This window comes from Zootoca vivipara, chromosome 13 (genome assembly GCF_965207765.1).
Source record: "Zootoca vivipara chromosome 13, rZooViv2.hap1.1, whole genome shotgun sequence".
In the NCBI taxonomy this organism is placed as follows: domain Eukaryota; kingdom Metazoa; phylum Chordata; class Lepidosauria; order Squamata; family Lacertidae; genus Zootoca; species Zootoca vivipara.
Window position 1 is genome coordinate 27579141 of NC_142596.1, and position 27507 is coordinate 27606647.

Sequence of the window (27507 nt, forward strand, 5' to 3'; positions counted from 1 at the left end):
CACGAACTGTGAGGAGGACGTGCCCCTGGAGGGAGCCTGGCTGGCTAGCGGAACCAGTACAGGCTGTGAGCCTGATCCTGGTGACTAGTCCCCAGTTCCTCATTTCCATGAAAGCTTGAAACACAGCTCAGTCTGTAAAGAAGTTGTTTTCTTCTTGCTTTATTTTGTTTAACTTGCAATTTACTGGCACGGCCAGAAGCAATAATGCTTCTGAATACCAGTTTCTGGAAACCACAGGGGAAGGAAGATACATGATCTGGGGCAAAACTTACTCTCTAGGCTGTAGCCAACTAAGTCCTGCACAGGGCCTACCTGTTGGAATCAATAGGACCAAGTTGTGTACATTAATTTCAATTAGCCTACTTTGAGTAGGAATAGCACTGGCTGCAGCCCTTCAGTTCCTAAGTTTCTGACCAAGCCGAGTTTCAGACTTGAGCTGGGAAATAGCCACCAACTTAAGCATCTCCCGGAAGCCCAGCCCTTGGAACTGGAACCAGGCTGGAAAGGGCCATTGACTGGCTGGATTCTCACAGACAAGGCTGGGGAGCAGGAGAGAGCAGTCCTCCCCCTTTATGCCAAGAGTGCTCACACAAAGAAAAGTCATAGAGCACAGGCAGAAAAGGCTTTAGAGCAGACCTAGGCAACCTTGGCTCTCCAGATGTTTTGGAACTACAACTCCCATGATCCATAGCTAACAGGGCCAGTGGTCAGGGATCATGGGAGTGGTAGTTCCAAAACATCTGGAGATCCAAGGTTGCCTATGCCTGCTCTAGAGCATGACAGCCAGTCACGTTCTTCCACTGAAGAACAAACAGAATCCAATACTTTGTTGTCACCTAACTTTTCAAAAGCTTAAACTTTTGAAAGCTTAAATGGCTTTTTTGGGGGGAGGGGAAGACTAGACAGATTTGTGGAATAAGAGGAGAGCTCTCTCAGGTCCTAAATGGAGCCCCTATTTTCAGAGGCAGTCTACTTCTGAATAGCAAGTGTGCAGAATAAGCACCTTTGAAAAACCCCAAAAGCTCTTGCCTGGTCATGTCACAGCTGGAAGCAAAACTACTGGTGAGCTATGGAGAGGGGGCTCCTGCACCCATCTGGGTAGGTGACTCTTGGGGTCTTCTTTACTACTTGTGTAGTTAATGAGCATGTAGGGAAGATAGCAGAGCATATCCTAAAGTCAAAACTGGCACCACTTTTCTTGTGGGTGGGGTGGGGTGGGGTAATAGATTTATTCAGAAACTAGTTATTTCAGACTCAACCCTCAAGCGGTTGGTTGTGGGAGGCCAGTGAATGGTGGGTGAGTCACTTTGACAGAACTGTGACTTAGCAAGAACTCTGAAGCAGCTGGATATAGGAAATGATAACAGGTTAGCTCCATGTTCTCTTACCTGCCTATTTCTACGCAAATGGATATCATTAGTAACTATCTACAAAGGAATTTTCAGGTGCATTATGTCAGTGGTCCTAACCACCACCGTTTAAAGTAAATAAATATTATCCTCCCCAGAATGCTGATAGGGAGGCTGACCTGCTTAAAACCTGGTGAGTTCATGACAGGGGCGAGATTTCACTAATTGTTTGCTTTATCAAGGGGTGTGATATGGTTGAGAGATTCACAAGCAAAGGGTGCCTGCACCCAAGGAGCCTACTACACTCCAGAAAGATGCAGACTCCACACCTTCAATCATATGCACTAGCCCTGCCTAGCTAGCTGTGGGTCCAGTTCTGTTCCCTATGTGGGTGCTGAGTAGCCCTATGCAGCTCCTTGTCATTAATTAATTAATACAGTGTCTGTGTTAACATTAATTAACGCAGTGTCTGTGTTTTAAGCACCAATGCAAATTGTGGTTAGTGTCAAAGTTGGCAAGGCATGAGAGATCTATGATGAGATCCCTTGGCATTTCCTTTGAAGAAAAATATTTGTGGTGGTGGCAGCGCTTGGATAGGAGCCACACTTTCAGAATATAAAAATGCTTGTGCCACACTGATTTTTTTAATTGATAAGAAATACATTGGAAACAAAAAAGAAACAACTCCTATGTTATAAACCAAGCACTGCTAGAACACAAGTACTTTAAAATATGATCACGGGGCATCCAAAAAGTATAAAACAATGCAGCTACATAAGTACATGCATCATTCCCAAAATATACTTATAAACATGCCTCTCACATATGTACCTTAAGTATGTATACAAGCTCAATGTGTTTTTGCCAGGCAATCTCATTTATATCAGGTCTAATTTGAAATAAACTCTCCTAATCCTGCCACGCTTGCCATCCTCTCCTGTCACACCAGTGTGGCACACACACCCCTTTGAGAGCCACTGCTCTCAAAGGTGTGCTGTGCTCAGGATGAAGATGCATGAGTTACTAAGACACCTGGGTCAGTTCTTGTGAGATGCTCCAAGGAAAGTTCTCTCTGCAGCAGAGAGATGGAGGGTTAGAGAAAAGGATGTGGGGAGAGGGGAGCAGCAGACCAATCCATTTGACCCCCCCTGGGCTTCCCTCCCCCCTTTGAGATCCAATCATAATTCTCCTGCTATGCCACCTAGTTTAACCCTTTCTGTCTCTGTGAAGTTTTAGAATAGAATTGTTTTAATGTATTTCTTGGTGGTTTTACTGTTTTATTCTCATTGTAAACCGCTCTGAATTTATTTATTTATTTAACAATCAAGCAGTGTATAAATTTTATGAAATAAATAAATAAAAATAAAATTTCCACCATGAGCGCGGACTGCCTAGCAGCAAAGCCACCCCAGGGCTAAAGCATTTTCAGGAGAAACGGAGATTGGTCCTACGGAGAAGGAGGAGGCGGAGGCGGGGAGGCGGCAGGAGGACCGGGTGCTGTGCCCAGCGCTGCCTTTGCAGAGCCAGGGAGCCTGTTCGCTCAGTGTCAACGGGAGAGAGATCCCAGCTTGGAAAGGCAAAGAATCTCCCGGCCTTTAGCAGGCGAGGAGTTAGTTAACCCAGGCTGGGAGGCGGGTGGTCCTGCTGCAGGTCCGGCCTTCCGGAGAGGCGGCTCGGAGGGCTGGGCCAGGCTTGCTGCCAAGCCCATGGGAAAATCTGTCCCGTGGAGAGGATTTCTTCTTCTTCTGACTCCTTGCTCTCGGACTAAGTCACACAAAAAGAGAAGCCAAGATCCTGGGCTAGACCCCCTCTTTCAGAGGAGGGGTGCAGAAGCTGGAGCGGGCCGCTTGGGGCGCTGTTGTTGCTGCTGCACGGTTGGGTCTGAGGCCAGGATCGAGACCAGGAGACCCATCCTGAACCAGCAGGAACCGGGTTGAGAGACACAGTCAGGATCCTTGATCCCAGCCGGTGGGCGGGGGGGGGGGCATAAGAGGCAGGAGCGGCTGCTGCCTCAAGCTCTGTGGCAGAATCAATCCACCCAGGGATAGGCGCCCTTGCAGGCACTCCAGGCACCCCTAGGATGGAGGCAGGAGCAGCTTCGGGCAGGGGTGAATAAAGGTGTCATAAAAAGGGACAAAGGTCCCACCCGAAAACAGGTAATCAGCCCAGCCGTGTTGGCTGGGAAAACACCAGCCAGACTTGGCACAGGTTTGCTTCCTGCAGCTCTCCATGAGCACTGGAGAGAGCAAAAGAGACGGGGTGCCCCCGCCCCGTATGCCAGTTCCACTTGGCAGCCTCCCAAGCCCTCCTGTACTCTCAGCAAAGAGGGCTAGGCTTGAAGGGCAGGTGCTGGGAGTGGGCCTGATACCTAGGTTTGGACGTTGCACATCCTTTCTGGCAGTGCTCTCTCCAAGGTAGCGTAGTGCCACAACCTTTCCTAGTCTGATACCCTTCTGGTTATTTTAGACAGGCAGTGGCCAGGGATGATGGGAGCCTCATGACTGGAATGTAGTGAGGGGTATAACCTATTCAAAAGCAATAGGCCAAACAGGAAGGGAGGAGGAGTAGCATTATGTGGAAAGGTGGATCAGGGGGGATGCTTTCAGTAAGGCTTTTGACAAAGTCTCCCATGATGTCCTTGCAGAGAAGCTGGCAATATGTTATTGTTAGGTGGAGTCGTAGCTGGTTGACTGACTGAACCCAAAGAGTGCTCACCAACAGTTCTTTGCCATCCTGCAAAATGACAAGTAGGATGCTACAGGATTCTGCCCTGTTCAACATCTTTATGAATGACTTGAATGAAGTAATTGAGCAGATGCTCCTCAAATTTGCAGATGACACCAAACTGGGAGGAGTAGTTAATACCTCAGATGATAGAAACAGTACTGCTCTATTCTGCCTTGGGTCAGACTCCACCAGGTGTCCTGTGTCCAGGTCTGGGCACCACAGTTTAAGAAGGATATTGACAAGCTGGAAATCATGCAGAGAAGAGTGAACAAGATGATAAAGGGTCTGGAAACCAAGCTTTATGAGGAATGATAGCCATCTTCAAGCATCTGAAAGGCTATCCCCATGGAAGACGGAGCAGGTTTGTCTTCTTCTGCTGCAGGGTATAGAACCCAAACCAATGGACTCAAATGACAAGAAAGGAGATTCTGACTAAACCTTAGGAAGAACTTTTTGACGGTAAGAGCTGCTTGACAGGATACCTCAGAAGTGGTGGACTCTCCTCCATTGGAAGCCTTTAAATAGAGGTTGGATGGCCACATGTCAGGAATTCTTTAGCTGTAGCTAGATGACCCTTGGGACACTATCCAATTCTATGATTTCCAACATCTTCCCAACTTCATGATTCCCAAGGCATTCGAGGGCACCAGGTTGGGGAAGGCTGACTGAGGACAAATCCAGACAATAACCAGATTCCCCATGCAGCACGTTTATTTGCTTACTTGTTTAGATTTCTGCCCTAGTTCAACTTTAAAAAGCGACGCACATTGGGGCAAAACACCCTAATTTCACATAGATGCTTTTGGGGTGACTGACCAGAGGATCTCGGGGTTGTGGTGAAAGCTCAAAATGTCAAATTAGTGTGTGGCAGCTGTGGGGGGGGTGGAGCAGCAAAATGCTGCTCCTACGTAGGGGTCATTAAGACAGGGGCTGAAAATAAAACTGCTGGCGTCATAATGCTGTTATACAAATTCATGCTACAAACACACTTGAAATACAGTTCTTGTTACTGCACTTCAAAAGGAATATTGTAGAGCTAGGAAAGGTTCAGAAAAGAGCAGCTAAAATGATGGTGGGTGTTGGACTTGGCCCCATGCCCATGGCCCTCCTCTTCCCGAAACCCCCAGCCCAGGCCACTCTAGGGCTCTCCTTCAAGGAGCAAGTGCTGCCTTTGCTTTCTTTGTTCAAGCAAAGCAGCTCCTTTCCTGGCAGCCTTGACTCAACATTCATCTGGGGAAAGCAGAAGGGGAAAACCCTCTGTAACCTCTTTTTCAGGACCTCCCCACTTTGCCAGGTTTGCATCCCTGTCTGTACTTAGCCCTTGCAGGGATGTAGGATACCTCCATTCTTCACACAAGGACCGCAGTTCAGTGGCCACCCAGGTGCCTCCTCCAGGATTTCCCCCCCTCTGCCTCTGGCTCCATAGGGATCCAAGCCAGTCTGTTGGCTGACCGCTCTAGTGTTTCTCCCCCTTCCCTTCCCTTCCCTTCCCTTCCCTTCCCTTCCCCCAGAGTTCCTTTTATAGAAGGATCTGAGGCACTTAAGAACATAGAACCTAAGAATAGTCCTGCTGGGTCAAGCTGTGGCCCATCTAGTCCAACATCCTGTCCTCTCAGTGGCCAACCAGATGTCTCAATGGGAAGCCTGAAAGCAGGACATGCATGCATTCCCTTGCAGCTGCATATAACTCCAGCTGTTTGCTGTCAGGGATTTGCTCCCTGTAGAATGAGGCTCTGATTTTGCATCCAAGCACCGTATTTTTCGCTCCATGAGACTCACTTTGTTCCTCCTAAAAAGTAAGAGGAAATATCTGTGTGTCTTATGGAGCGAATGCGTGGTCCCTGGAGCCAAATTGCCCAGGGGTGAAAGGCAGATCTTGCTTTTTTAAAAAAAGAATAAAGAAAGAAAGAGCTAAAGGCTAACAAGAGGGAAAGAGAGTGTTGAAAGGACCCACTCAGCAGCTGGTTGCAAGAGACTGGGGAGGGAGATAAGGGAGCTAGCTCCCTTCCCTGCCCCACCCAGGCCCCTTGCCCAGGCCTCAATAGTTGTCTGCAGAGGGAGGCTGCTTGTTTCCCCAGTGACATGTGACTGTCTGATTAGATTATCTGTCTGGAAACTGTAGAAATGGGTCCCTTTCCTTTCCTAGAGAAGCTGCGGAACTGTGAGTTGAACCCCATAAAAACAGGATTTTTCCCCTTTGCAAGATAAGCTCAACAACTTTGAGCTGATCCTAAAAAATGGAGCTTTCCCCCTTTACAAAAAAGATGCACAACTGTGAGCTGACCCCCCAAAAAAACTGGGGGGAGGGGGCAAAGGCACATAGGCCTCTAGGAGTTAGCTGCTGTGCCTAGGACAATTCAAGAAAGCAAAATATTTTTTCCTTGTTTTTCTCCTCTAAAAAACTAGGTGCATCCTATGGTCAGGTGCGTCCTATGGAGCAAAAAAAAATACGGTAGGTGGGAAACATAGTGGGATATTCAACTGAGTTTTAGTCAGAGCAGACCCACTTCAATGAACAATACTAGGTTAGGTCCATTAATTTCAGCAGGCCTACCTGGAGAAAAACATACTGTAGTTGAATACCACCCATAAGGGTGCAGCAGGCTGGTCCTTAGCAGCCCTTCCCTACAGGAATACAGCAAGTCCCTTACAGAATCGTAGAGCTGGAAGGGACCCTGAGGATCATCTGGTCCAACCCCCTGCAATACATCTACCCCATATGGGGATCGAACCTGCAACCTTGGCATTATCAGCACCACGCTCTAACCTGCTGAGCTATCCATGAGGGAAGGCTCTACATTGGAGCTTCTTTTGAAGAAAATGTGAGTAAGAAAGGAGATGAGTGGCGTGTCATGAGTGGTCTGGGGAAAAGTGAGCAGGGAGTTCTGAAAGCTGGGATCGTGAAGCTGGTTCAGGACGGACAAAAAGGAAGGACTTCTTCACACAGCATAGGGATGCTATGGAATTTCCTGTCAGAAAACGTAGTGATGGTCACCAACCAGGATGGCTTTAAAATGAGATCAGAGGAAGTTATGGAGGACAAAGCAATGGAGTGGCTACTAATCATGGTGGCTAGAAGTAGGAAACCTCTGCATACCAGTTGCTGGGAATCGCGTGTGAGGAGAGCTGCTCCTGTTGCACTCAGGTCCTGCTTGTGGGCTTCTTCTCTTTGAGGCATCTGGTTGGCCATTGAGAAAACAGGGTGCCGGATTAGATTGGCCCCCTTTGGCTTGACCCAGAAGCCAGCTCTTCTTATGCTCTTATGCATCATAAAAACAAAATAACCATAGGTTCCTTAATGGTCTTAGAAGAGCCTGCTGAATCAGGCTAATAGCCCATCTAGCCCTGCATCCTGTTCTCACAGATGCCTGTGGGAAACCAACAAGCAGGAACTGAGCAGAAGTGCACAAGCACGTCCTGCGGCAACTGGGATTCAGAAGCATTGTGTGGTGTAGTGGTTAAGAGCGGTAGACTCGTAATCTGGGGAACCGGGTTCGCGTCTCCGCTCCTCCACATGCAGCTGCTGGGTGACCTTGGACTAGTCACACTTCTCTGAAGTCTCTCAGCCCCACCCACCTCACAGGGTGTCTGTTGTGGGGGAAAGGAGATTGTTAGCAGCTTTGAGACTCCTTCGGGTAGTGATAAAGTGGGATATCAAATCCAAAACTCTTCTCTTCTTCAAACAGTGGAGGCAGAGCATAGCCATCATGGCTAGTAGCTAGTAGCTAGCTCTCACCTCCGCGAATTTGTCTAATAGTATTTTAAAGCCATCCAAATGGTGGCCATCTCTGCCTCCTGTCGGAGCAAGTTCCACAGTCAGCAGCCTTTGCCCCACACTCAACACTTGCCAAGCCTGCAAGATAAGATGTTCATCAGGAGAATATATATGTTCGTGATGCAGTTGATTATTGCTGCTGAATTGTTTTATGGGCTTCCCCGGGGTCACTGGCAAATCGGGAACCCATGAGGACAGATGGCTCAGGAAAACAGCAGTTGGACTATGCTGAGATGGCTGCTCATGCCTGCTTGCAGCACTGATGAACCTGCACCTTGCAAGGTGCAAAGAGAACAGTTGGCTATCTTGTTTTAGAAAAAGCAGCTCTTCCCCACTCTGGGACTTGTCCAGGGAGTTTGACTGCCTGCAAAAGGGCTTATCCTCTGCTTTGAACATTGCTCAATTGTCACCCTGGCTGATTCAGATCAGGAAGTGCTCAAAGTTTCTTTCCAGTCATCCATCAATGCCCTGTTATCACGGCTGAATGAAATAAAGTAATACAACAGGGAAACAATAGCTGGCAGCAAAAGGAGGGCACTTATGCCACCCCGACCTCAGTAAACAGCAAAGGCGTCACAAGTCTGAGTGGCCCAAGCAACTGCTGAGAATGGCCATAGCTACTGAGCTTGCATGCAGGAGGTCCCTGGTTCAATCCCCTTTAGCATCTCCATGTAGTAGGGAAAGGAAAGGACAATACTCAGCTACAGGTAGATGAGCCATTGGTCTGGCTTGGTATAAGACAGCTTCCTCTGTTCCTCTGCTGACCATCGATTCCCACACATCACACCTAAGCAACTCAGAAGCTTCTGCATCCTGAAAGCTGCTCCAATGCATTTATGTTTACATTTTAAAATGTGCTCTAAGTTGCTCATAGGGCTTTGGGTAACAGGCAGCCAATGAGTCAAACAAATGAATAAATAATCCCAAATACTAACTGGCCAAAATAGGAAGCACGACAGCTTCACATTTTCCAGTCCTGACAACCCATTCCATTTATCCACTCTGATTTACTTGAAGAATGAGCAAAATGAACCAACCTGCAGCTTCCTGAGGCAGAAGGGAGAGCTCTGTGCCAGATGACCAAGAAAAGGATCCTGAAGTTCGTTACGTGGAAGAACTCATGGCTTGTAAAGTGAAGATGACTTCCAAAGACTATCAAATTGGGCAACCTCCTGTGGGTGTAACATCCCGCTATCGGACTTGCTTAGCTGGTTCTGGGAGTGCCACTGTGGTTTTGAGGAAAGGGAAGCTGATGGGTCCACGATGTGCCAAAACAAGAAAACTACTGCCCCCTCCCACCCACCCACCCACCCAGATGGGAAGGGAGCCCTATGCCCAGCAAGGGTTCCGCCATTACCAGGTGCAGCAGAGAGGAATTAGGCAAGCATGGTGGTCACAGCCTGGAATAAGGGAGCCTTCTCTCTTCTCAGTTGCAGGGTGAATGGGAGCAGCAAAAACAGCAAAGTATTCTGCCTCCTTAAAGACCAACAGATTTCTTATGGCACAAGCTTCAGTCCTCCGCAGTCCATGAAAGCTTATGCTAGAAGAAAAGCTGGTTTTCAAGAGGAACACAATATTGTTTTGTTACTATTTAGGAATATGACCCTCTTGTAGGATTGGGGGTTGGTCTGGATATTATTTTTGGGTCCCCTCCAAGCCTGTGGCTTGATATCTGTCAGATGGGATTCTGTAGAAGGAAGTTCTGAAGTGGTCAGACTAGTCTCTTTGTTAAAAAGCTGACAGCACTAGCCAAGCCTCTTAAGCATCTTTTTTACATGACAGAAGAGTTGGCCAAGCATAGGTGTTTTGTTGCCTGAAACAACTACCTAGCGGTGCTTCCACAAGGAGGGGGCAGACTCTCTCTGCGCTAGGACTGCAGAGAGCAGGTTCAGGCCATACCGGTAGTAAAAAAAATAAAAAGTTGAACCCGCCCCAGCAAGGGCAGATTGGCTAAAAATACTGTATATTCCTGCGTATAAGACTACTTTTTAACCCAGGAAAATCTTCTCAAAAGTCGGGGGTCATCTTATATGCCGGGTCGTATTTCTTATATGGCGAGTATATCCCAAACTCTATATTTTAACTGGAAAAGTTGGGGGTCGTCTTATATGCCGTCATCTTATACGCCGGAATATACGGTATTTACATGGGATATACAATAAATGTGTTCTCATTTTTATGTTAATAATAGATATAATAACATTAATACTTGCTGAGAGTATTAAGATCCTAATGATGTCAACAACATAAGCAGTCAGACAATCATTGCTTAACCAGCCATGCACTTTAAATGTTTAACTTTTATTTGCAGCCCACCACAATGTGTATCACACAATAACTTTGTTGTACTTGCACAGTGTTCATTAAGGAAAACATACTAACGAGACTAGGCATAATACAATGAGACTGTGGTCATACTGCCAAAGCACAGCAGTGATTGTTCATATAGAATCAGAAGTGCTTAGTTCACGGCCTAAGTTTGCAAGCCATTATACAGAATTCTGTGTGCATCAATCATGAAATATATACTTCGTTAAGAATTACATAAAGCCAGTGCTATTTTTCTAGAAAAAGAGGTGCTGGAGCTCATCACGAACTTTTCCCTTGTTCTCTTAGAATGGCAATGGCACCCACCTGAGAGGTGTTGGAGGTGAGCTCCAGCTGGAGAAAAACACCCAGCATAAAACATATGGTAGGCAAGATAGTTGGGCCCTGGATCCCCTTTCCAGATCTCCAGCCCTGGTAATTTGTACCAGTTCCCACCCACCACCACTTGTCACCTCCGCCCCTCACCTGGCTGGAGGCCACTTCAGCCTAAGCATAGGAGAGCAATTGGCCAGAGGCCAGTCTTGGCTTGAACTGGGAAGGCACAGCGGCTTGACACTCTCTCTCCCTCTCTGCTGAAACCAAAATGAGGCCTTTGAGACCATCCTGGTAACCTAGCAGGGGAGCAAAACCTGTTGGGGGTGGGAATGCTGCGAGCCCGGCCATCGCATGCTCAGCATAGACATGTGTAAATAAACCTGTATCTCACCAAGACACTACCTTCTCCGGTGACCTTGGTTCCTAGGAAACCTAATCCGAGGTTGGTGCTGGCAACCCTAAAGCCTCTCACCACTTGAAGAGATTTGGGACGCTCACTTTGTTTTGTGTTTACTTTTCTCATGGATCAAGGGATGGGGTGTCAATGCTGTGTAACATGATAAATATAAATATATATTTGGCTCCCCCCCCCTTAGTAGCTGATGTGCCACCTCCTCCTCTTTGAGTCCTTGACTTTGCAAGCAAAGTTGGGGGGATCTTTCAGGGTGGGACAAAGCCTGATGAGAAAGTGAGAGGGCTGCTGGACAGCCCATGGGCATGGTGTTCCTGTCCCTTGTTTCAAAGAGCTCACAAGCATCCTCCTTTACCTCTTTAAGACTTAAAAGACCAAGGGACAGAGCATCGTCCCCATACTTATCTTCAGCTTCAAAAACAGTCTCTCTGCAGCCTCAGGGGAGTGAAGTCCAGAGGCCTGGGCAGAAGGTTGCCCTAGAGACCTTCCAACGGTGATGACTCTTCTGATGACTCTTTCCCTTTTCCCCTAGACACTCCGCCCCAGCTGGCCCCTTCCAGCTTTGGGCTTTCCCAGAAAGTTCCCCATATTTAATGCTTGTGGAAGTTAGTGCACAGCTGTTTTGCGCTGAAGGAAATTGCCTCACCCAAGTGACACAACAGATCACTTTCAAGAGGCCTCATCTGGGCTACCCTCTTCCTGCTGAGAACCATGGCCAAGGCACAGGGAAGGCAATGAGTCAGCCAAGCCAGGCAGTGTTTGTGGCTACAGTCAAGAAGTGCGGAGCAGGCATGTGGGAACTAGTCCTCAGCGGCAACCAACCCTGATTTAATCCGCCTTGAGTTTGCACTGACACAGCATTCTGCTTGTCAGCTGCAGCAAAAACAAGTCTCTTGCAGCACCTTATAAACAAGTGACAATAAAACAGCTTGTCTTTGAAGTGCCAAAAGGCTGTTTTTGAGATTGTGGCATTATGAGGGGAGGGCTGCCACACCAATACACAGGCTTAATTGCGGCATACAGGGCTGCCCCTTGAAGAGGCTAGCTGGTACAAAATACCACAGGCAGATTATTGCCACTGGCTGCTTGGAAATACACTGCACTGGCTTCAAAACAAATCCAAATTGGCTTCAGCTGTTTCCAGGCACAATTCCAGGTGCTGATTTCTGACCCCTAAAGCCCTGCATCGCTTGGGATGGATCTGAGCTCCCAGGAGAACCTGCCTGTTTGTTTAGAGTTCAATCAGAGGCCTTGCCACAGGTGCCCTTGGCTGCAGGTGTCAGGTGAATGCATGACAACCAAAGACATCCCCCCAAGGCATTAACCCCACACACACACACACACATCCCAGTAACACTTGCCCTGACACTCATATGATCAGCTTCCAGCCACCAGGCAGAGGTTTATTCTCCTAAGCTTTTATGTGGAGCAGTCCATTTGGGGGGAGGGGGAGCCTTTTTTGACGTTGCAATGGTTGAAGGGGTCAGAAAGCCTTTGCCAATCAAACACAAATCTCCCCAGAGAACTACCAGGAGATCCTCTCCTCTCCCTTCTGACTGCCCGTGTCCTGAAGACATGAAGGCAGAAGCCCTGGCATGAGTTCCTCACTCCAACCACCCTTTGCAGAGAGATACCCAGGGCAGAATTTGATGCGCTTCCAAAGGCTTCCTTTGCTTTGAAAGCTTATCCTAAAGGCGCCACCTTCTGGCAAAACCAGGCCAGTGAAGCAAAGGAAGAAAAAAGGGGGTTGTTCCCAAAGCCTGCCCAGTCAAGGAGCCTAAGAGGAACCTGCTTGGTTGGGCCAAAAGGGGCACATCTAGTGCAGCAACCTCTCCCCATAGTGGCCAACCAAATACCCCAAAGAGAAGAAGCCCACAAGCTGGTCCTGAGTCCAAGAGCAGTGCTTTCCCCATTTGCGATTCCCAGCAGCAGGCATTCAGGAGCATACATCCTGCTCCTGACAAGAGGGGAAACAGGCATTGTGGCCAGGAAGGGGGAAATTAAGGGATGAACGCTGACTTTTTAGCCCCCCCCCCCAGCCTAGCCTATGTTGCCATGATTCAACCTTTCCACAACAATACACCATTAGGGGGTGTACAGCCAACAAGGGGCTTAGCTTGTTGATGCAACTGAGTCTAGGAAATCTTCCCCCCCCCCCTCCAACCACCTGGTGGTCTTTCTGGGCCGAGAGATATTTAGCTCAGGATGGAGGGTGGTCGCAGGTGGCCAAGAAACGGCCAAGGAAACAAACTTTCCCCACACTCCTCTGCAGAAAGAGGCAGGCAGACTGGGGAGAAATTGAAAGATTTTATTACAGAATGTATACAGAGAATTGAGCAGAGCTGAGGTTCTCCTGCCAGGCCTTTCCCAGCTCCTGCCAAACGGCAACTGACTAGGACTCCCCCACCACCACCACCAGTTGCTGCTGCCCCCAAAGAGATTGCATCCTGTGGCCACCTGTCAGAGGGCCTGGTATGGCTACTCTAGAGTAACGACTCCAGCATGGTCTTTTAAGGCTTTTATTAAGTGCTGATTATTTACAGTGTTCAGAGCAGTAAAAATGCATCCTTAAGGTGAGGTGTCAGAACTCCCGAATGGCGATTGGCGCGTTTTCTTCCAGCACCACAACTTTGGCAGACCCAACCTCTTCCCCCTACGTTTGCGTCGCAATTCGGGAGTTGGGGGGATTGGCCTCCCCCCCCGTGCGTCCAACTTCCTGTCCCACCTGAGGCATGGGCTCCACAACCCTGCCTGAGCCTCGGACACCACTTCCTGACTCTCCGCTGGAGGCAGAGCTCTCCTTACTCTCTCCAGCGCTTGGTGATGGGCTGGAACTTAAGATGGGAGGGACTTCCCTGTATCCCTTGTCCCTCACATCCACCCCCCTCCCAGGCTCCTCTCTCCTCCTCCCCAGTGGCTCTCTGCTTGCTGGGGACGAGTGAAATCCCAAGAAGTCTGTGGCATCCGAGCCTGTGGGTGTGAAAATTTCCCCCCAATCCTGCGATCTCTCTCCTTCCCCCTGAGAAGACGGAAATCCCAAGAAGTCAGTGGCATCAGAGCTGGTGGGAGTAAAAATGTTCTGCCAGTCCTCTCCTGCCTCTGACGTCGTTGACCTCGGTGAAACCCACACCTCTTCTTCCGTGTCCTCAAATTCCGCTTCCCATCTCCATGGGGAGCTGCTGCCTGCTATCCCTTCCTCCTGCTCCTCCCCCTCTCCCTCCCTTTCCATGTGCCAGGGCTTGGGCCTGTGGGGGAACAGGGCGTGGAATTCTTCCACTAAAAATTCCTCAGGTACTTCCGTGGCCGGTATCCACTCATTGTGGGATGGCGGAGTGTCCTCCCATGCTATCAGGTACTCCAGTCCTCTCACCCCTCTCCTTGAGTCTAAAATCTCAGTTGCCTCATTGAGCTGTCGGGCGTTTCCCGTCTCCCCCCCTCCCTCTGGAGGCTGATCGCTGTCCCTGAACCTGGTACTTTCCCTGTACGGCGACAGCAGTGATCTATGAAACACTGGGTGCACTCTCATGTCCTCCGGCAGTGCTAGCCTGAAGGCTACCGGGTTGACCTGTTGCGTGACCGTGAAGGGGCCCAGCCTCCTGTGTGCTAACTTTCTGCATCGCCCCCTGGTGGGAAGACCTTCCGAGGATAACCAAACCTTGTCCCCCACCCTTATGACCTCTCCCGGCCGCCTGTGGCGATCTGCCCCCTTCTTATACGCTTCCTTGGCCCTCTCCAAGTGTTCTCTGAGCTGTTGGTGCACCGTCTCCAGGTCCTCTGCCCACTCCTCGGCCTGTGGGCCCTCTTCCTCCTCCTCCCCCTCCCTCTCCGGGAAAGATCTGAGGTCGCGCCCATAGTTGGCCTTAAAGGGCGACACCCCTGTGGAGACGTGCACCGCATTGTTGTAGGCAAATTCTGCCAGTGGCAGGCGATCCACCCAGTCCGTTTGCCTCTGGCTGACGTAACATCTCAGGTACTGCTGCAGAATGGCGTTGACCCGCTCCGCCTGTCCATTGGTCTGCGGGTGCCGAGCCGTCGACAAGCTGACCTCCACCTGCAGGAGGTTCATGAGCCGTCGCCAGAACCTGGAAACAAATTGGCGGCCACGATCCGAAATAACTCTTAAAGGCAATCCATGCAGTCGGAATACGTGGTCCACAAACAGTTTGGCCGTCTCTTCTGCCGAGACCGCCCTGGCACACGGTATAAAGTGGCACATTTTGGACATGAGGTCCACCACCACCAACACTGCGGTCTTGCCCCTGGACGACGGCAGGTCTGTGATGAAGTCCATGGACACTACTTCCCACGGCCTGTGCGGTGTGGCTAATGGCTCCAGCAAACCTGCTGGTGGCGCTCTGACCACCTTTGCTCGCTGGCAGGTGTCACATCCCCTGACATAATCCCGAACATCCTCCCGCACCCCTGGCCACCAGAAGTGTCTCATGACTAGGTGAGTGGTTTTGTCCCTTCCGAAATGACCCGCCGTTGGGTTGTCGTGCATCTGCTTGAGAACCTTACCTCTCAGCTGTTTGGTCGGGAGGTACAGGGCTCCCCTGTAAAAAAGCAAACCCCTCTTCTCCTCAAAGTCTTTGGCCTGCTCCCTCCCCCCTCTCAGGTCTCTGAAGATGCGGGTGGCAAATTCATCCGCTGCCGTCAGTGCTGTGAGTTCTGCCTCGCTCACCACTGCTGCACCGCATGACCATGCAGATGGGGGGAAAACGTGCCTGGGTGCTGGTGGCAACTCCTCCTCCATGTACTCTGGCTTGCGGGAGAGGGCATCCGCCCTGACGTTCTGCTCCCCCGGGATGTAGTGGATGGAGAAGTTGAAGTTCGAGAAGAACTCTGCCCACCGTATCTGCCGCTGGTTGAGCACCCTGGCCGTTCTCCAGAACTCCAGGTTCTTGTGGTCTGTGCACACCTGGATGGGGTGCTTGGCGCCCACCAGGAAGTGTCGCCAGTGCTGGAACGCCGCGTGGATCGCGAGAAGTTCCCTATCAAACACTGTGTAGTTGCGTTCAGGCTGGGTCAGCTTCCTGGAGAAGAAGGCACAGGGTCTCCACTCTCTGTTGGCGTCCAGTTGCAACAGAATCGCTCCCATGCTTTATCAGAAGCATCTGTCTCCAGGCGTAGGGGCGCATCCTGCACCACGTGGAACAGGTGCTGGTCTGACGCGAACACCCTCTTGAGGCTTTCGAACGCTGCTTGTGCCTCTGGTGTCCACCTGAACTTCTGCTTGCCTCTCAGGCAGTCGGTGATGGGAGCCGTGACCCGAGAGAAGTTCTGGATGAACTTCCTGTAGAAGTTAGCGAAGCCTAGTAGTCGTTGGGCATCTTTGCGCGTCCTGGGGCTGTGCCAGTCCAGGATGGTCTGCACCTTGTCCTTGTCCATTGCCAGTCCCTTGTCTGACAGCTTGTAGCCCAAGAAGTCCACCTCCTTGGTGTGAAACTTGCACTTCTCCAGCTTCACATACAGGTGGTTGTCCTTCAGGCGCTGCAACACCTCCCTGACATCCTTCACATGCTGCACTGGGTCATTGGAATAGATAAGGATGTCATCCAGAAAGACCAGGCAGTTCTTGAAGAGGAGGGACCCCAGGACGTGGTGCATGAAGGCCTGGAAGCAGGCTGAGCCCCCTTGCAACCCGAAGGGCATCACCAGATATTCAAAAGAGCCCAGAGGCGTGAACATCGTGGTCTTCCATTCATCGCCTTCCCGGATCCTGATCAAGTTGTACGCCCCCCTCAGGTCTAGCTTGGTGAAAATCTTGCCCCTGCGTGCCGCTGTCAGGAGATCATCCACTCTGGGCATGGGGAAAGCCACTGGCTCTGTCACCGAATTCAGCCGTCTAAAATCCACCACCAGGCGGCGCTGTTGCGTGTCTTTCTTGTCCACCCAGAAGACCGGGCTGCCCCCTGCTGCCTTGCTTTCTCTGATGAACCCCCGCTTGAGGTTCTTGTCGATGAAAGCGCGCAGATCCTCCAGTTCCTGGTCTGACATGGCGTACAGCTTGGCTGGGGGTATAGTTGCCCCTGGCACCAGGTTGATCTGGCAGTCAAAAGGCCTGTGTGGGGGTAGGTGGTCGGACTCCGCTTCGCTGAAGACCTCCTGCAGGTCCCAGTACGGCTTGGGTATCGCCTCACCCCCTTTGACGTGCATGGTGGCCACCGTGGCTATCGGAGGCCCCTCCCCTGGTTGGTGCTGCATGCAATGTTCCAGACAAAAGTCCGACCCAAACGTGATGCATCTCTGGTGCCAACTTATGGAAGGGTCGTGGCGCGCCAGCCAGCTCATTCCCAAAACGATGGGGGGGTCTGAGATGGTCGTGACGTTGAAAGCCAGTGTCTCTGAGTGCCTTCCCACCGTCATTCTCATGGGGGGGGTTTGATGAGTGATGGCCCCTCCCAGCAACTCTCTGCCATCAATGGTGGCCACATGCAGGGGAAAATCCAGCTGCAGAAGTTGGATTTGGTGCTCTTCTGCAAAGTTTCTCGAGAAGAAGTTGGCAGATGCCCCACTGTCAATTAAGGCGAGGACTGACAGGGGGTAGCCATTTGGGAGCGTCAGCGTGACTTCTAGAACCACTCCTGCTCTGGGAGGGGTGGGCTGGCTCTGCTCCTCTCTGTGCGGGTGGGCGGGCTGGGGCTGTTCACTGCTGACTGTGCCTGGCTGCTGCCCCTTGTCTCCTGCAGCCAGGCTGTCTCGTTTCCCTGCTGTGGTGCTACGTCAGTGGGGGAAGGTACAACCGTTCCCGCCTTTCCTTGCCACTCCCTGCGATGAGGGCAGTCTCTGACGCGATGCCGGGGGGAGTTGCAGAGAAAGCAATTCCCTCCTCTTCCCTCCTTGCGTTTTGGCGCCGCCGGGGTTTGAAAAGCCCGCGCGCGCGCTCCCCCGATCTCCATCGGTTCCGGCTCTGGGCTTGGTCTGGGCGGGTCTGGGGGCGGTCCCTGGGGTGGGTTTTGGTGATGTGGTCTGTCCTGAGAGCGTGGGAACCAAGGTTTTGCTGCGCGCGTCGCTTGTTTGTCATACCATCTGGATTCCTGCCTCACCCCCACCGCTAGCGCCGCTTTGCTGAGCTGATCCATAGTCTGCGGTCTAGGACCTCTTGCCAGCTCATCCTTAACGTCTGCATGCAAACCTAGGTAGAAGGCTGATTTCACTGGCTCACTGTTCAGATCCCACCCCAGTTTGTGCACCAGCATGGTGAATTTCGCCCAGTAGTCTCTAACTGTCGATTTTCCTTGTGTTAGGTCATGAAGCTCCTGTTTAGTGGCCTCCATTTCACTGTCGCTAGCGTACATTAATTTTAAAGCTTCTAGAAATAAAGTTGCGTTCTTCATGCAAGGATTTTTTTGCGCGATGAGCGGTCTTACCCATTCCCGGGCGGCCCCCGTCAAATGCTCTATGATAAAGTAGACTCTGTGCGCGTCATCTGGGAATTCTGCTGCATGCAATTCCAGCGCATAATTTATCTCAGTCTCGAATCCGAGGTACTCCCTCGGGTCTCCGCTGAACTTGGTGACTAGGCTCTGTCCCCTTCTCACTTGGACTAGCTGCGGCTGGGGTGCCCCCCCACCTCTAGCGGCTTTCTCCTCTTCCAACTTTTTCTGCAGGTCTAATACCATCACCCTTAGCTGTTTCTCAGTCTCCTCTTTTGTCCTCACCTGGTCCACCAGCTTGTTCAGCTCCTCCTGCGCCCCTCGCGCTTCCTCCTGAGCGGCATGCAATTGCTGCTGTGCGTGCGCTGTGAGGGTCTGTAGCTCCTGCTTCGCTGCTTCAGCCTCCAGCCTCCAATGCTCAGCCTCTTGAGCGCTCATCGCTGCACTCCAAAGTAGCCAAAAAAGATTCGGGAGTTGCTGTCAGAGGGCCTGGTATGGCTACTCTAGAGTAACGACTCCAGCATGGTCTTTTAAGGCTTTTATTAAGTGCTGATTATTTACAGTGTTCAGAGCAGTAAAAATGCATCCTTAAGGTGAGGTGTCAGAACTCCCGAATGGCGATTGGCGCGTTTTCTTCCAGCACCACAACTTTGGCAGACCCAACCTCTTCCCCCTACGTTTGCGTCGCAATTCGGGAGTTGGGGGGATTGGCCTCCCCCCCGTGCGTCCAACTTCCTGTCCCACCTGAGGCATGGGCTCCACAACCCTGCCTGAGCCTCGGACACCACTTCCTGACTCTCCGCTGGAGGCAGAGCTCTCCTTACTCTCTCCAGCGCTTGGTGATGGGCTGGAACTTAAGATGGGAGGGACTTCCCTGTATCCCTTGTCCCTCACACCACCTTTTGGAAACATCCAGAAGGAAGTAGGGAAGGGGCCATAGCTCAGTGGTAGAACATCTGCTTTGCATGCAGAAGGTCCCAGGTTCAATCCCTGGCAGCATCTCCAGGTAGAACTGGGAATGCCCCTGCCTGAAACTCTGGAGAGTGGCTGCCAGTCAGTGCCACCAAAACTGAACTAGATGGACCCAAGGGCTTGACTCAATGTAAGGCAAGGCTGTGCCTGGAGGAAGAACTGTGAGGGGAGAGACTGATCAGGCAAGGCCTCTTTCCACCTGCCTTGCCTCGCCCCCTCCGGCCCTGGGACTCCTCATAAGGAAGCTGTGCCTGGAGGAAGAACTGTGAGGGGAGAGACTCCATCAGGCAAGGCCTCTTTCCACCTCGCCCCCTCCGGCCCTCCAGTCTCTATTTTTGTATTGTATTGTTTTATGCACTGTGGCTTGCTGTTGTTTTATTGATTATTGTTTTGAAATTATTTATTGTAAATGTTAAGAGTGGGTTTCTGTTTAATTTTCATATGCTGATATTATTCTATACTATTGTAATGATTGTTGAACGTTACATTATTTGATTGCTTATTTTAAAGCTATGTTTTATTATCATATTTTTGTATTGCATTAGATTGCTATAAGGTTGTTTTGTATTTCATGAGATTCTGTTTCTTCAGCTTGTAAACCGCTTTGAGTATTGTATGATAGAAAGGCGGTATACAAATTAAAAGTGATGATGATGATGATGTTCCTGTGTACTTAAGGAAAGACCTCCACCAACCTTTCACCTTGTACATACAGAGAGATGACCAAACGCAAAGACCACCACAATCCTGTGTAAATCTCTAGTGTGAAATGGATACGTTATTATGCTCTATGGGATGTTTTCAGCATTGATGGAACAACCGTCAAGTTGTATTTTGTTAAATTTGTTTATTGGTTTCACACACAAAAAAAAGTTATTTACGCAACAGGTCAGCCAACATCAATAAGGGTTATGTTCCATCTATTGGTGCAATATATGACAAATCTATCCAGCTGGCCAAGAAGGATCAGATTGAAGAGTGGGCAATTATTTATGTATGCAACAACAGCAGTGCGGATACTACTGGCCCAGAGATGGAAAGAAGATGAAGTCCCGACCAGAGACGAATGGTTGATAAAGATGATGGACTACGCCGAAATGGCGAAAATGGCCGGGAAAATCAGAAATCAGGAAGATAGAAACTTTAATAAAGAATGGGGGGGAATACAATTTACTTAAGCGAACACTGTAAACAACTAAAAACTTTGGCAGAATTTGAATAACGCTTGTAATGTATTAGAAACTAAGGTAAAAATGGACTATTTTAAGAAAAATAGAGAAAATATATGATGCAGCAGAAAAAGTTTGATAATGGAAACCATGGAGGGGTGAAGGGAAGTCTAAGGATTCAAGGAATCCTAAATCAGGCATCCCCAAACTTCGGCCCTCCAGATGTTTTGGACTACAATTCCCATCTTCCCCGACCACTGGTCCTGTTAACTAGGGATCATGGGAGATGTAGGCCAAAACATCTGGAGGGCCGCAGTTTGGGGATGCCTGTCATAAATGTTGATGATTATGATTAATGTTTGAATTCAAAAGTATAGTGTAAAAGTGAAGAAAAAAGTTTTTTTAAATAAAAGAAGAGTGGGCTGAGCATGGGCAGGAATACGGGAGAGAAGCAGAAGGAAGGAAGGTGTCGTCGTCCAAGCACCAAATAAAAGCCCCATGAAGCTAAATCCTAGGCTGCCCCTCAGATCACCAGCACATGATGGTGAATCCCGCTGCTGCTCTGAGGAGGAGGAAACAGTCCACTGAAAGGTAAGGCGTATGGCACCAAATGAGAACACGAGGCAGAACCGGACCAGCAGGCTGCCTTCTGCAGTTGCTACCACTAGCCATTCAAACTGCTATGGTGACACAGCCATTGCCTGCTGCTTGCCCACAGCATTTGGCACTCAGAGATGGAACCTCCTTGTTCCAATAGCCTATTTCAGCACTGTGGCCAGAGACACTGACCAACCTGTCCTCCGCACTTGTGGCTGGTCAAGCTACCTCTGCTGCTCACAGTGGTTCTCCCACTGCGTGGCACTCAGTGGCTGGCGGCCATCACTTTTTTTGGTCTTCCTGAAACTGCTACCAGTAATTTTTGGTGTGCTGCTGAAGGGCTGAGGCTTTTGCTCCAGGGGCTGGGCAGGCATGGTGGGGCAGTGCCTGCCATAGAAGAGCCCACAACTAGCCTGGGACAACGTTTAAAAGAAAAATATTCTGATCTGCCACCCTCAGGCACCCAGAAAGAGATTCAGGAAGGCTGCAGGAATCCCAGCCCTGCTGAGAGATCACACACCACTCCCTCCCCACCCCCGAACGTCCCCCTCCTTCCCCAGAAGCTTTGGAAACAGAAGACTAGAGAAGAGTCCAGGAGCTGCAGGGAGTCATTTGCGTCCTCTGAGTTCTTCTTGCCTCAGTCATCCTGCAGAGAATAGCAGCAGTTATTCCAAGGGACCCCTAGACAGGCTTTGTTCCCACCCAGGACTCCAGGCACAGGCCCCTGAAGTCAGCCCCACCAGAACAGGGTCAGTCTGGCTCCTGGGCTGGAGCAAACCCATGAGTTTCCGAGTCTCAGCCCGTGTCAGAGAACCCTCTGCCCTGGCTGCTCAATCTAGAGTGGTCATCCACATACCCATTCGGCATCTTCTGCACCATCCCCATGCCCCCGGGGCTCATCGGACGGCTCCCCATGATCCTTGAAAGCCAAGATGTTGTCTGTCCAGGAGGCCCCAGCCTGCTGGTCACCAGCAAAATTGCACTTGGTCACTGTCCCCACATCCAGCTTGGCTAAGGAGACTGGAAAGGAGAAAAAAGTGGCAAGAGCTAAGTGGCAGCACAGGTGCTTGGCATGCAGATGGCCCCAGGTTCAATCCCCCATGGCACCTCCAGGTAGGGCTGGGCAAAAGACCCCTGTGGAGAGCTGCTGCCAGCCAGTGTAGGCAGTACTGAGCTAGATGGACCAATGGCCTGATTCAGCTGAAGGCAGCCTTCTACGTCCCTGAAAAGTTTCTACATGGAATATACACTGGAGGAAGGAATCTAGTCCCACCAGGGTGTCCCCTTCCAGAAAGTGTTGATGCTTTGGCAAATCCAGGTCCTAGCATGAGGAAGGCTCATCCCCCAGGCAGGCCCAGCGGGGTGGTGAATGGGTAAAGGGGCTGACCAGGGAAAAGAGGCTTTGGGGCAGCAGCTCTGCCTGCAGCACTTACAGACAAAGGGTCCATCTCCCAGAGTCCTCAGGCGGATCTCCATCCCCACCTCCAGCTCCATCTTCTCCATCTCACTCTCAGGCAGCCAGAAGGCCACAGCCTGGCTGGGTGTGTAGGGCTGCGTCACCTTCACTAACTCTGGCTTGGTCACCAGGCACTCCAGCTCTTCTGGGGTCAGCCTGTCGGTCTCGCCCTTGGCCTCCACCTCTGTCCATCACAACACAGGAAAAAAAGACAGATGTGTACAAGGAGGGCCTTACCCAAAGGCCCAGGCACACACACACAGGAGCCATCAACTCCCAGCTCCTGGTCTCAGGCTGGGGACCACACCTGCCCTCCTTGAAAAAAGCCTCCTACACCCAAGCAGATCCTAGAGCAACCTTCACCAACTTCGTACCCTCCAAATATTTTGGGGCTACAGTTCCCATCAGCCCCAGCAGGGCACCAGGCTGGCAAAGGCTGTTCTACAACCATGCTGGGCAGCTTGTTCCACTGCTGAGATGCTCTCAATCTCCCCACCCCACATGGCAGGAGAAATTCATGCGAAGAGGAAAGGCAGATCATATGCTGAGACACCCCAGTTCACTACCCAGGATAACAGGGCAACCTCCCAAGCCTGCTCTGCAGGAACACTACCCTCTGCTCTGCTAAGGCAGACCAAGGAGAGGCTTCTGGGCAAAACTCACTGTAGGATGCCATGAGGAAGCCAGTATTGACCTTCCGGGTTTCGCTGAAGTTGGGCTCCACCTCCTTCCCCTTGGAGTCAAATTTGCGGCGATGAACAAGCCTTGGCCTGATGTATAGCACGAAGTAGCGCTCCTGGGGTTTGGGAAGGAAAAGAATCTGCTCACTCTGAGTCTTCAGAAAACACCATCACTTTTGACTGTTGTTACCACCTACCAGTCCTATTGCCACTACATTTGCAACTCTGTATTACTGTTGATGCAAAAAAAACTGGAACATGTTGGCATTCACCAGACAGTGTTGACAATCCCCAGCACCAGCCATTGTCAACAGTCATCATGAAGAAGACAGACACAAAAACAAAAACTGCTCATTTCTAGTTTCCAACAGTCACAGAACCAATGCAAAAATTACAGTGGGTTGCGCAAAAGAAAAAAATCACACTCACAGCTAGCAAGAATGAATTACTCTATATTTCTTCCTCTAGAACAATATGCAGGGTATCAGTGTCAGACTGGATGAGGGTGAGTGAACTGGAACTTGAACCAGACAAGTTACAGGTAGGTAGCCGTGTTGGTCTGACGTAGTCAAAACAAAGCTCTGGCCCTGGTGAGACATGCCTTTGTTACATCTTGTTTGGGTGACTGCTACATGGGTGACTCTACGTGGAACTGTCCCTCAAAGATTGTTCAGGAATTGCTTCTGGCTCAGAATGCTGCAGTCAGGACCTTGACAGGGGGTGAGAGGAGGCCTGGGACTCTAAGGTGACAACAGCTACCATTGCCTCCCAGACCATTTCCGGCACAATTCAATGTGCCAATTGTGACTTATAAACCCCTAAAAGGCTCAGGGCTAGACTCCCTGAAGGGCACTCTACTGCACAGCCCTGATCCGGTATTGCGGTCTTCAAGAGAGGCCTTTCTATCTGTCCAGCCAACATCTGATGCACACTGCTGGGAACTCGAGAAAAAAGTTTCCACAGATACTGCATCCAGAGGCAGGGGGAAGGCCCTTGAGGATGGACTCCATTTAGCCAGGATAAACCATTTTCATTCAAACAGGTGTTTGGCTCACTAGGCTGGTCTGTTTGGCTCTGTTGCCGTGTTTATACTTCTAAGTTAACTATGCTTTTGATTAACTGCCTTTATCTATATGCTTTTATCCAGTTTTATTGCCATGTTTTCTATAGACTGATCCTTTTTTATTGTGGATTTTATTACTGTTAATTACCTTGGACAAAGTACTGTTACCGTAGTTACCTTTTGATGGAAAGACAGGATGTCAAGGTAACAAATAAATATCCAAGGAGAAAAGTCAGCAATGCAATCTGGCAACATGACAAAACCTTCAGATTGTGTCAGTCCCCTCCCTTCTCTCCCCATCTGGCAAATAATCCAGTCCACCAGCATGGAGGATCACCTGCTCATCCTCTCAGGGTGGGGCAGGGCAGGCGGCTAAGGACCCAAGGGCCTCTCCTGCTTTGGGGACAGACTCCAGTTCCTAATCTCACACACACACAAAAAAAAACCTTGGATCTGCAGGCTATTCAATATTATCATCAAATTGTGCACTATAAAATATTCAAAGCAACCTAAAATAAAAATAGTATGCACTAATAGCCAAATCTGGTCAAAACAGCAGCAACAAAACCATCTTTTTTTGGAAAAAGTCCACTGAAGCAACTCTGCCTTTACTGCCCTTCTAAAAGTGATGAGAAGCAATCTAGTCAAGTTATTTCTGCAGGGAAGCTGTTCCAAATCTGGGTGCCACAACCACAAGGTACATACTGGCTTTATTTATTAAGACTGTGGGGATCCCAAAGCAGAGTCTCAGCAGATGAATGAAGTTCTCAGACTTGCATACAGGGAGGCATTTCTTGATACTGTATATTCCAGTCCTGGGTGCTTTAGGGTTTAACAACAACAACAACAACAACAACAACAACAACAACAACAACAACAATTTATTATTTATACCCTGTGCATCTGGCTGTGTTTCCCCAGCCACTCTGGGCAGCTCCCAACAGAATATAAAAAACAATAAAACATCAAACATTAAAAACTTCCCTAAACATGGCTGCCTTCAGATGTCTTCTAAAAGTCAGATAGTTGTTTATTTCCTTGACATCTGATGGGAGGGTGTTCCACAGGGCGGGCGCCACTACCAAGAAGGCCCTCTGTCTGGTTCCCTGTAGCCTTACTTCTCACAGTGAGGGAATTGCCAGAAGGCCCTCAGAGCTGGACCTCAGTGTCCGGGCTGAACGATGGGGGTGGAGATGCTCCTTCAGGTATACTGGGCCAAGGCCATTTCGGGCTTAAAGGTCAGCACCAACACTTTGAATTGTGCTTGGAAACATGGAAGCAAGTGGCAATAAATGTAGATGGAATGAGACTGAAGTCAATTTGATCGGAATGAATGGCCCCATCAAAACCATGGCAGGTGCATTCTGAAGCTTCTGGAGAGCCTTTAAGGGCATCCCCACATACAGCACATTACAGTACAGTGGTACCTCGGTTTATGAACTTAATCCATTCCGGAAATCCATTCTTAAACCAAAGCCGTTCTTAAACCAAGGCATGCTTTCCCTAATGAGACCTCCTGCCACCGGTGCCCTTCCTCCATTCGGCTTCCGTTCGTAGACCGAGGTAAAGTTCACTAACCGGAACACTACTTCTGGTTTTGCGGAGTTCTTATACCGAATAGTTCGTAAACAAGGCTGTTCTTAAACCGAGGTACCACTGTTGTGCAGTTTGGAGGTGACAAGACCAGCCCTAGTTTCTTGAAAAGAGCACAGCTGGCATTTAAGACACAGCTAGTAAAAGAAACCACTCCTAGTCACCGGTGCCACCTGGCCATCTAGAAACCAAGCCAAAACCAGCTCTCCCAAATTGCTGTTTATTACCCTCATCCAATCTAAAACTGCTACTTAGCAGGATCCTCTCCAATTCAAGGCACACAACCTTGACCAGCCAGGAACTGTCAGAACTGACATTTTTGTGTTATGGCAAAGGAGGTTATGTATCTTTTACTCCCACACCAGGATTCCCAGGTGGGATTATTATATTTGTGGTGCAGACACATCCCTTCATTTCCCACAGCAAAGGCAGCATTCTGAGTGGTGCAGTTGGCGAGGAGAGGGTCACATGAACCGCTTCAATGCAAACTACCTCCCAATGTAATGCCGTGAACAAGTGAGAACTAATTCATGGAGGATAAAGCTATCAATGGCTTTTTGTCTTGATGGCTGTGTCAGACCTCTAGCAGCAGAGCCTCAGAATAGACTATGGCTTTCCTGCACTGCACTTATGGGGCTTCTCAGAGGCACCTGCAGGGGAACAGGAGGTTGAGTGCTGGTCCGATCCAGCAGGACCGCTCTTCTGCTCTCATTAGAAGCCTCACCTTTTTGTCAGCATCATCCAAGATGAGATGGCGAGACACATCCAAGAGCTGCCCCTCCACAATCACACCGTCACCACTGCAGGGGAGAAAAGTTAAGACACAGGGGGAGAACCCAAAGTGAAGAGTTTATGGGAAACTTGTGTGTCAATCGCCCCACAATCCCATGGGGTTATAGAGTATCAGGGAATTTTGATGCCATAGAGGGGAAACCTATTTTTTTCACTTGTCCATCCATGCCATTCCGTCTCTGCCTGACCTACCTTACAGGGCTGTTGTGAGAATAGCATTAAAGGACCCCATAGGTCTCCATGATTCTGTTCTTGGATGGTCCAACTTCCTAATTGTCCAATATTCAACGGGTGGGGGATTCACTCATTTCTCTCGCTCTTAAGGGGTCCCTCAAGGATTCATTCTTGGTGCTCAGCTCTTTTCCCTCCACACAAGTGTCCCTGGGCGACCGCATCAAACCCGACCCCTCCACGCTGCACCCCCTCAGTCTGCAAGGGCGGGAGGCGCCACTACGCACTCTACACATGCTCAGAGGCCCCTCCCCGCAGAAGCGGCCCACCGCCTACCGCTGCCAGGAGGCGGGGTCCCAGCGGCAGCGCAGGCGCTCCGTGTGCACAGCCTTGGTGCTCAGGGCGCCCTGGTCGTAAATGCGGCTCATGATGGCGGCGAACGCAGCACGGCCGGGGGAGGTGGGGCTACGGGAGACAGCGGCTCCGCCCACACCCTGCCTGCGCCTGCGCGGTAGCGGCAAATTAAAAAAAACCACCGCCAAGGACAGCACTGTGATCGCCACTTGAGCTGAGTCAGGGCTCGGAGTGTAACTGCGGGAGGGAGAGGGGAAGATAGAGGCGAGTCGCCGCCGCCGCGGAGTTGGCCGCTTCCGAGCCAGGCATTGGTGCGCGGTTCGGCCGGTGAAGGCATTGATTGGGTGATTAAGAGGAAGGACGGCCGCCCCCTGCACG

The 27507-nt window shown here is 50.2% G+C and overlaps 1 protein-coding gene across 1 annotated transcript; it reads right to left on the reverse strand.

Annotated features, from left to right (window-relative positions):
• Positions 1 to 20081: 20081 nt before the first annotated feature.
• ARPIN (actin related protein 2/3 complex inhibitor) lies at positions 20082 to 27269 on the reverse strand. Its single transcript, XM_035131099.3, has 6 exons — positions 27112 to 27269; positions 26537 to 26612; positions 23140 to 23272; positions 22454 to 22660; positions 21877 to 22040; positions 20082 to 21666 (listed from the first exon to the last, which is right to left on the reverse strand). The coding sequence occupies exons 1-6, from the start codon at positions 27201 to 27203 to the stop codon at positions 21658 to 21660; spliced, it is 681 nt and encodes a 226-aa protein (XP_034986990.1). The 5' UTR covers positions 27204 to 27269; the 3' UTR covers positions 20082 to 21657.
• Positions 27270 to 27507: the final 238 nt, after the last annotated feature.

What these genes read in the sequence shown, in the direction of transcription:
- ARPIN (XM_035131099.3), bottom strand. Translation starts at nt 27,203, where the DNA reads ATGAGCCGCATTTACGACCAGGGCGCCCTGAGCACCAAGGCTGTGCAC. An exon ending in TGGATGATGCTGACAAAAAG is followed by an intron (nt 23,273 to 26,536) that starts GTGAGGCTTCTA and finishes CCCAAACCCCAG; the next exon opens with GAGCGCTACTTCGTGCTATA. An exon ending in GGGAGATGGACCCTTTGTCT is followed by an intron (nt 22,041 to 22,453) that starts GTAAGTGCTGCA and finishes TCTCCTTTCCAG; the next exon opens with TCTCCTTAGCCAAGCTGGAT.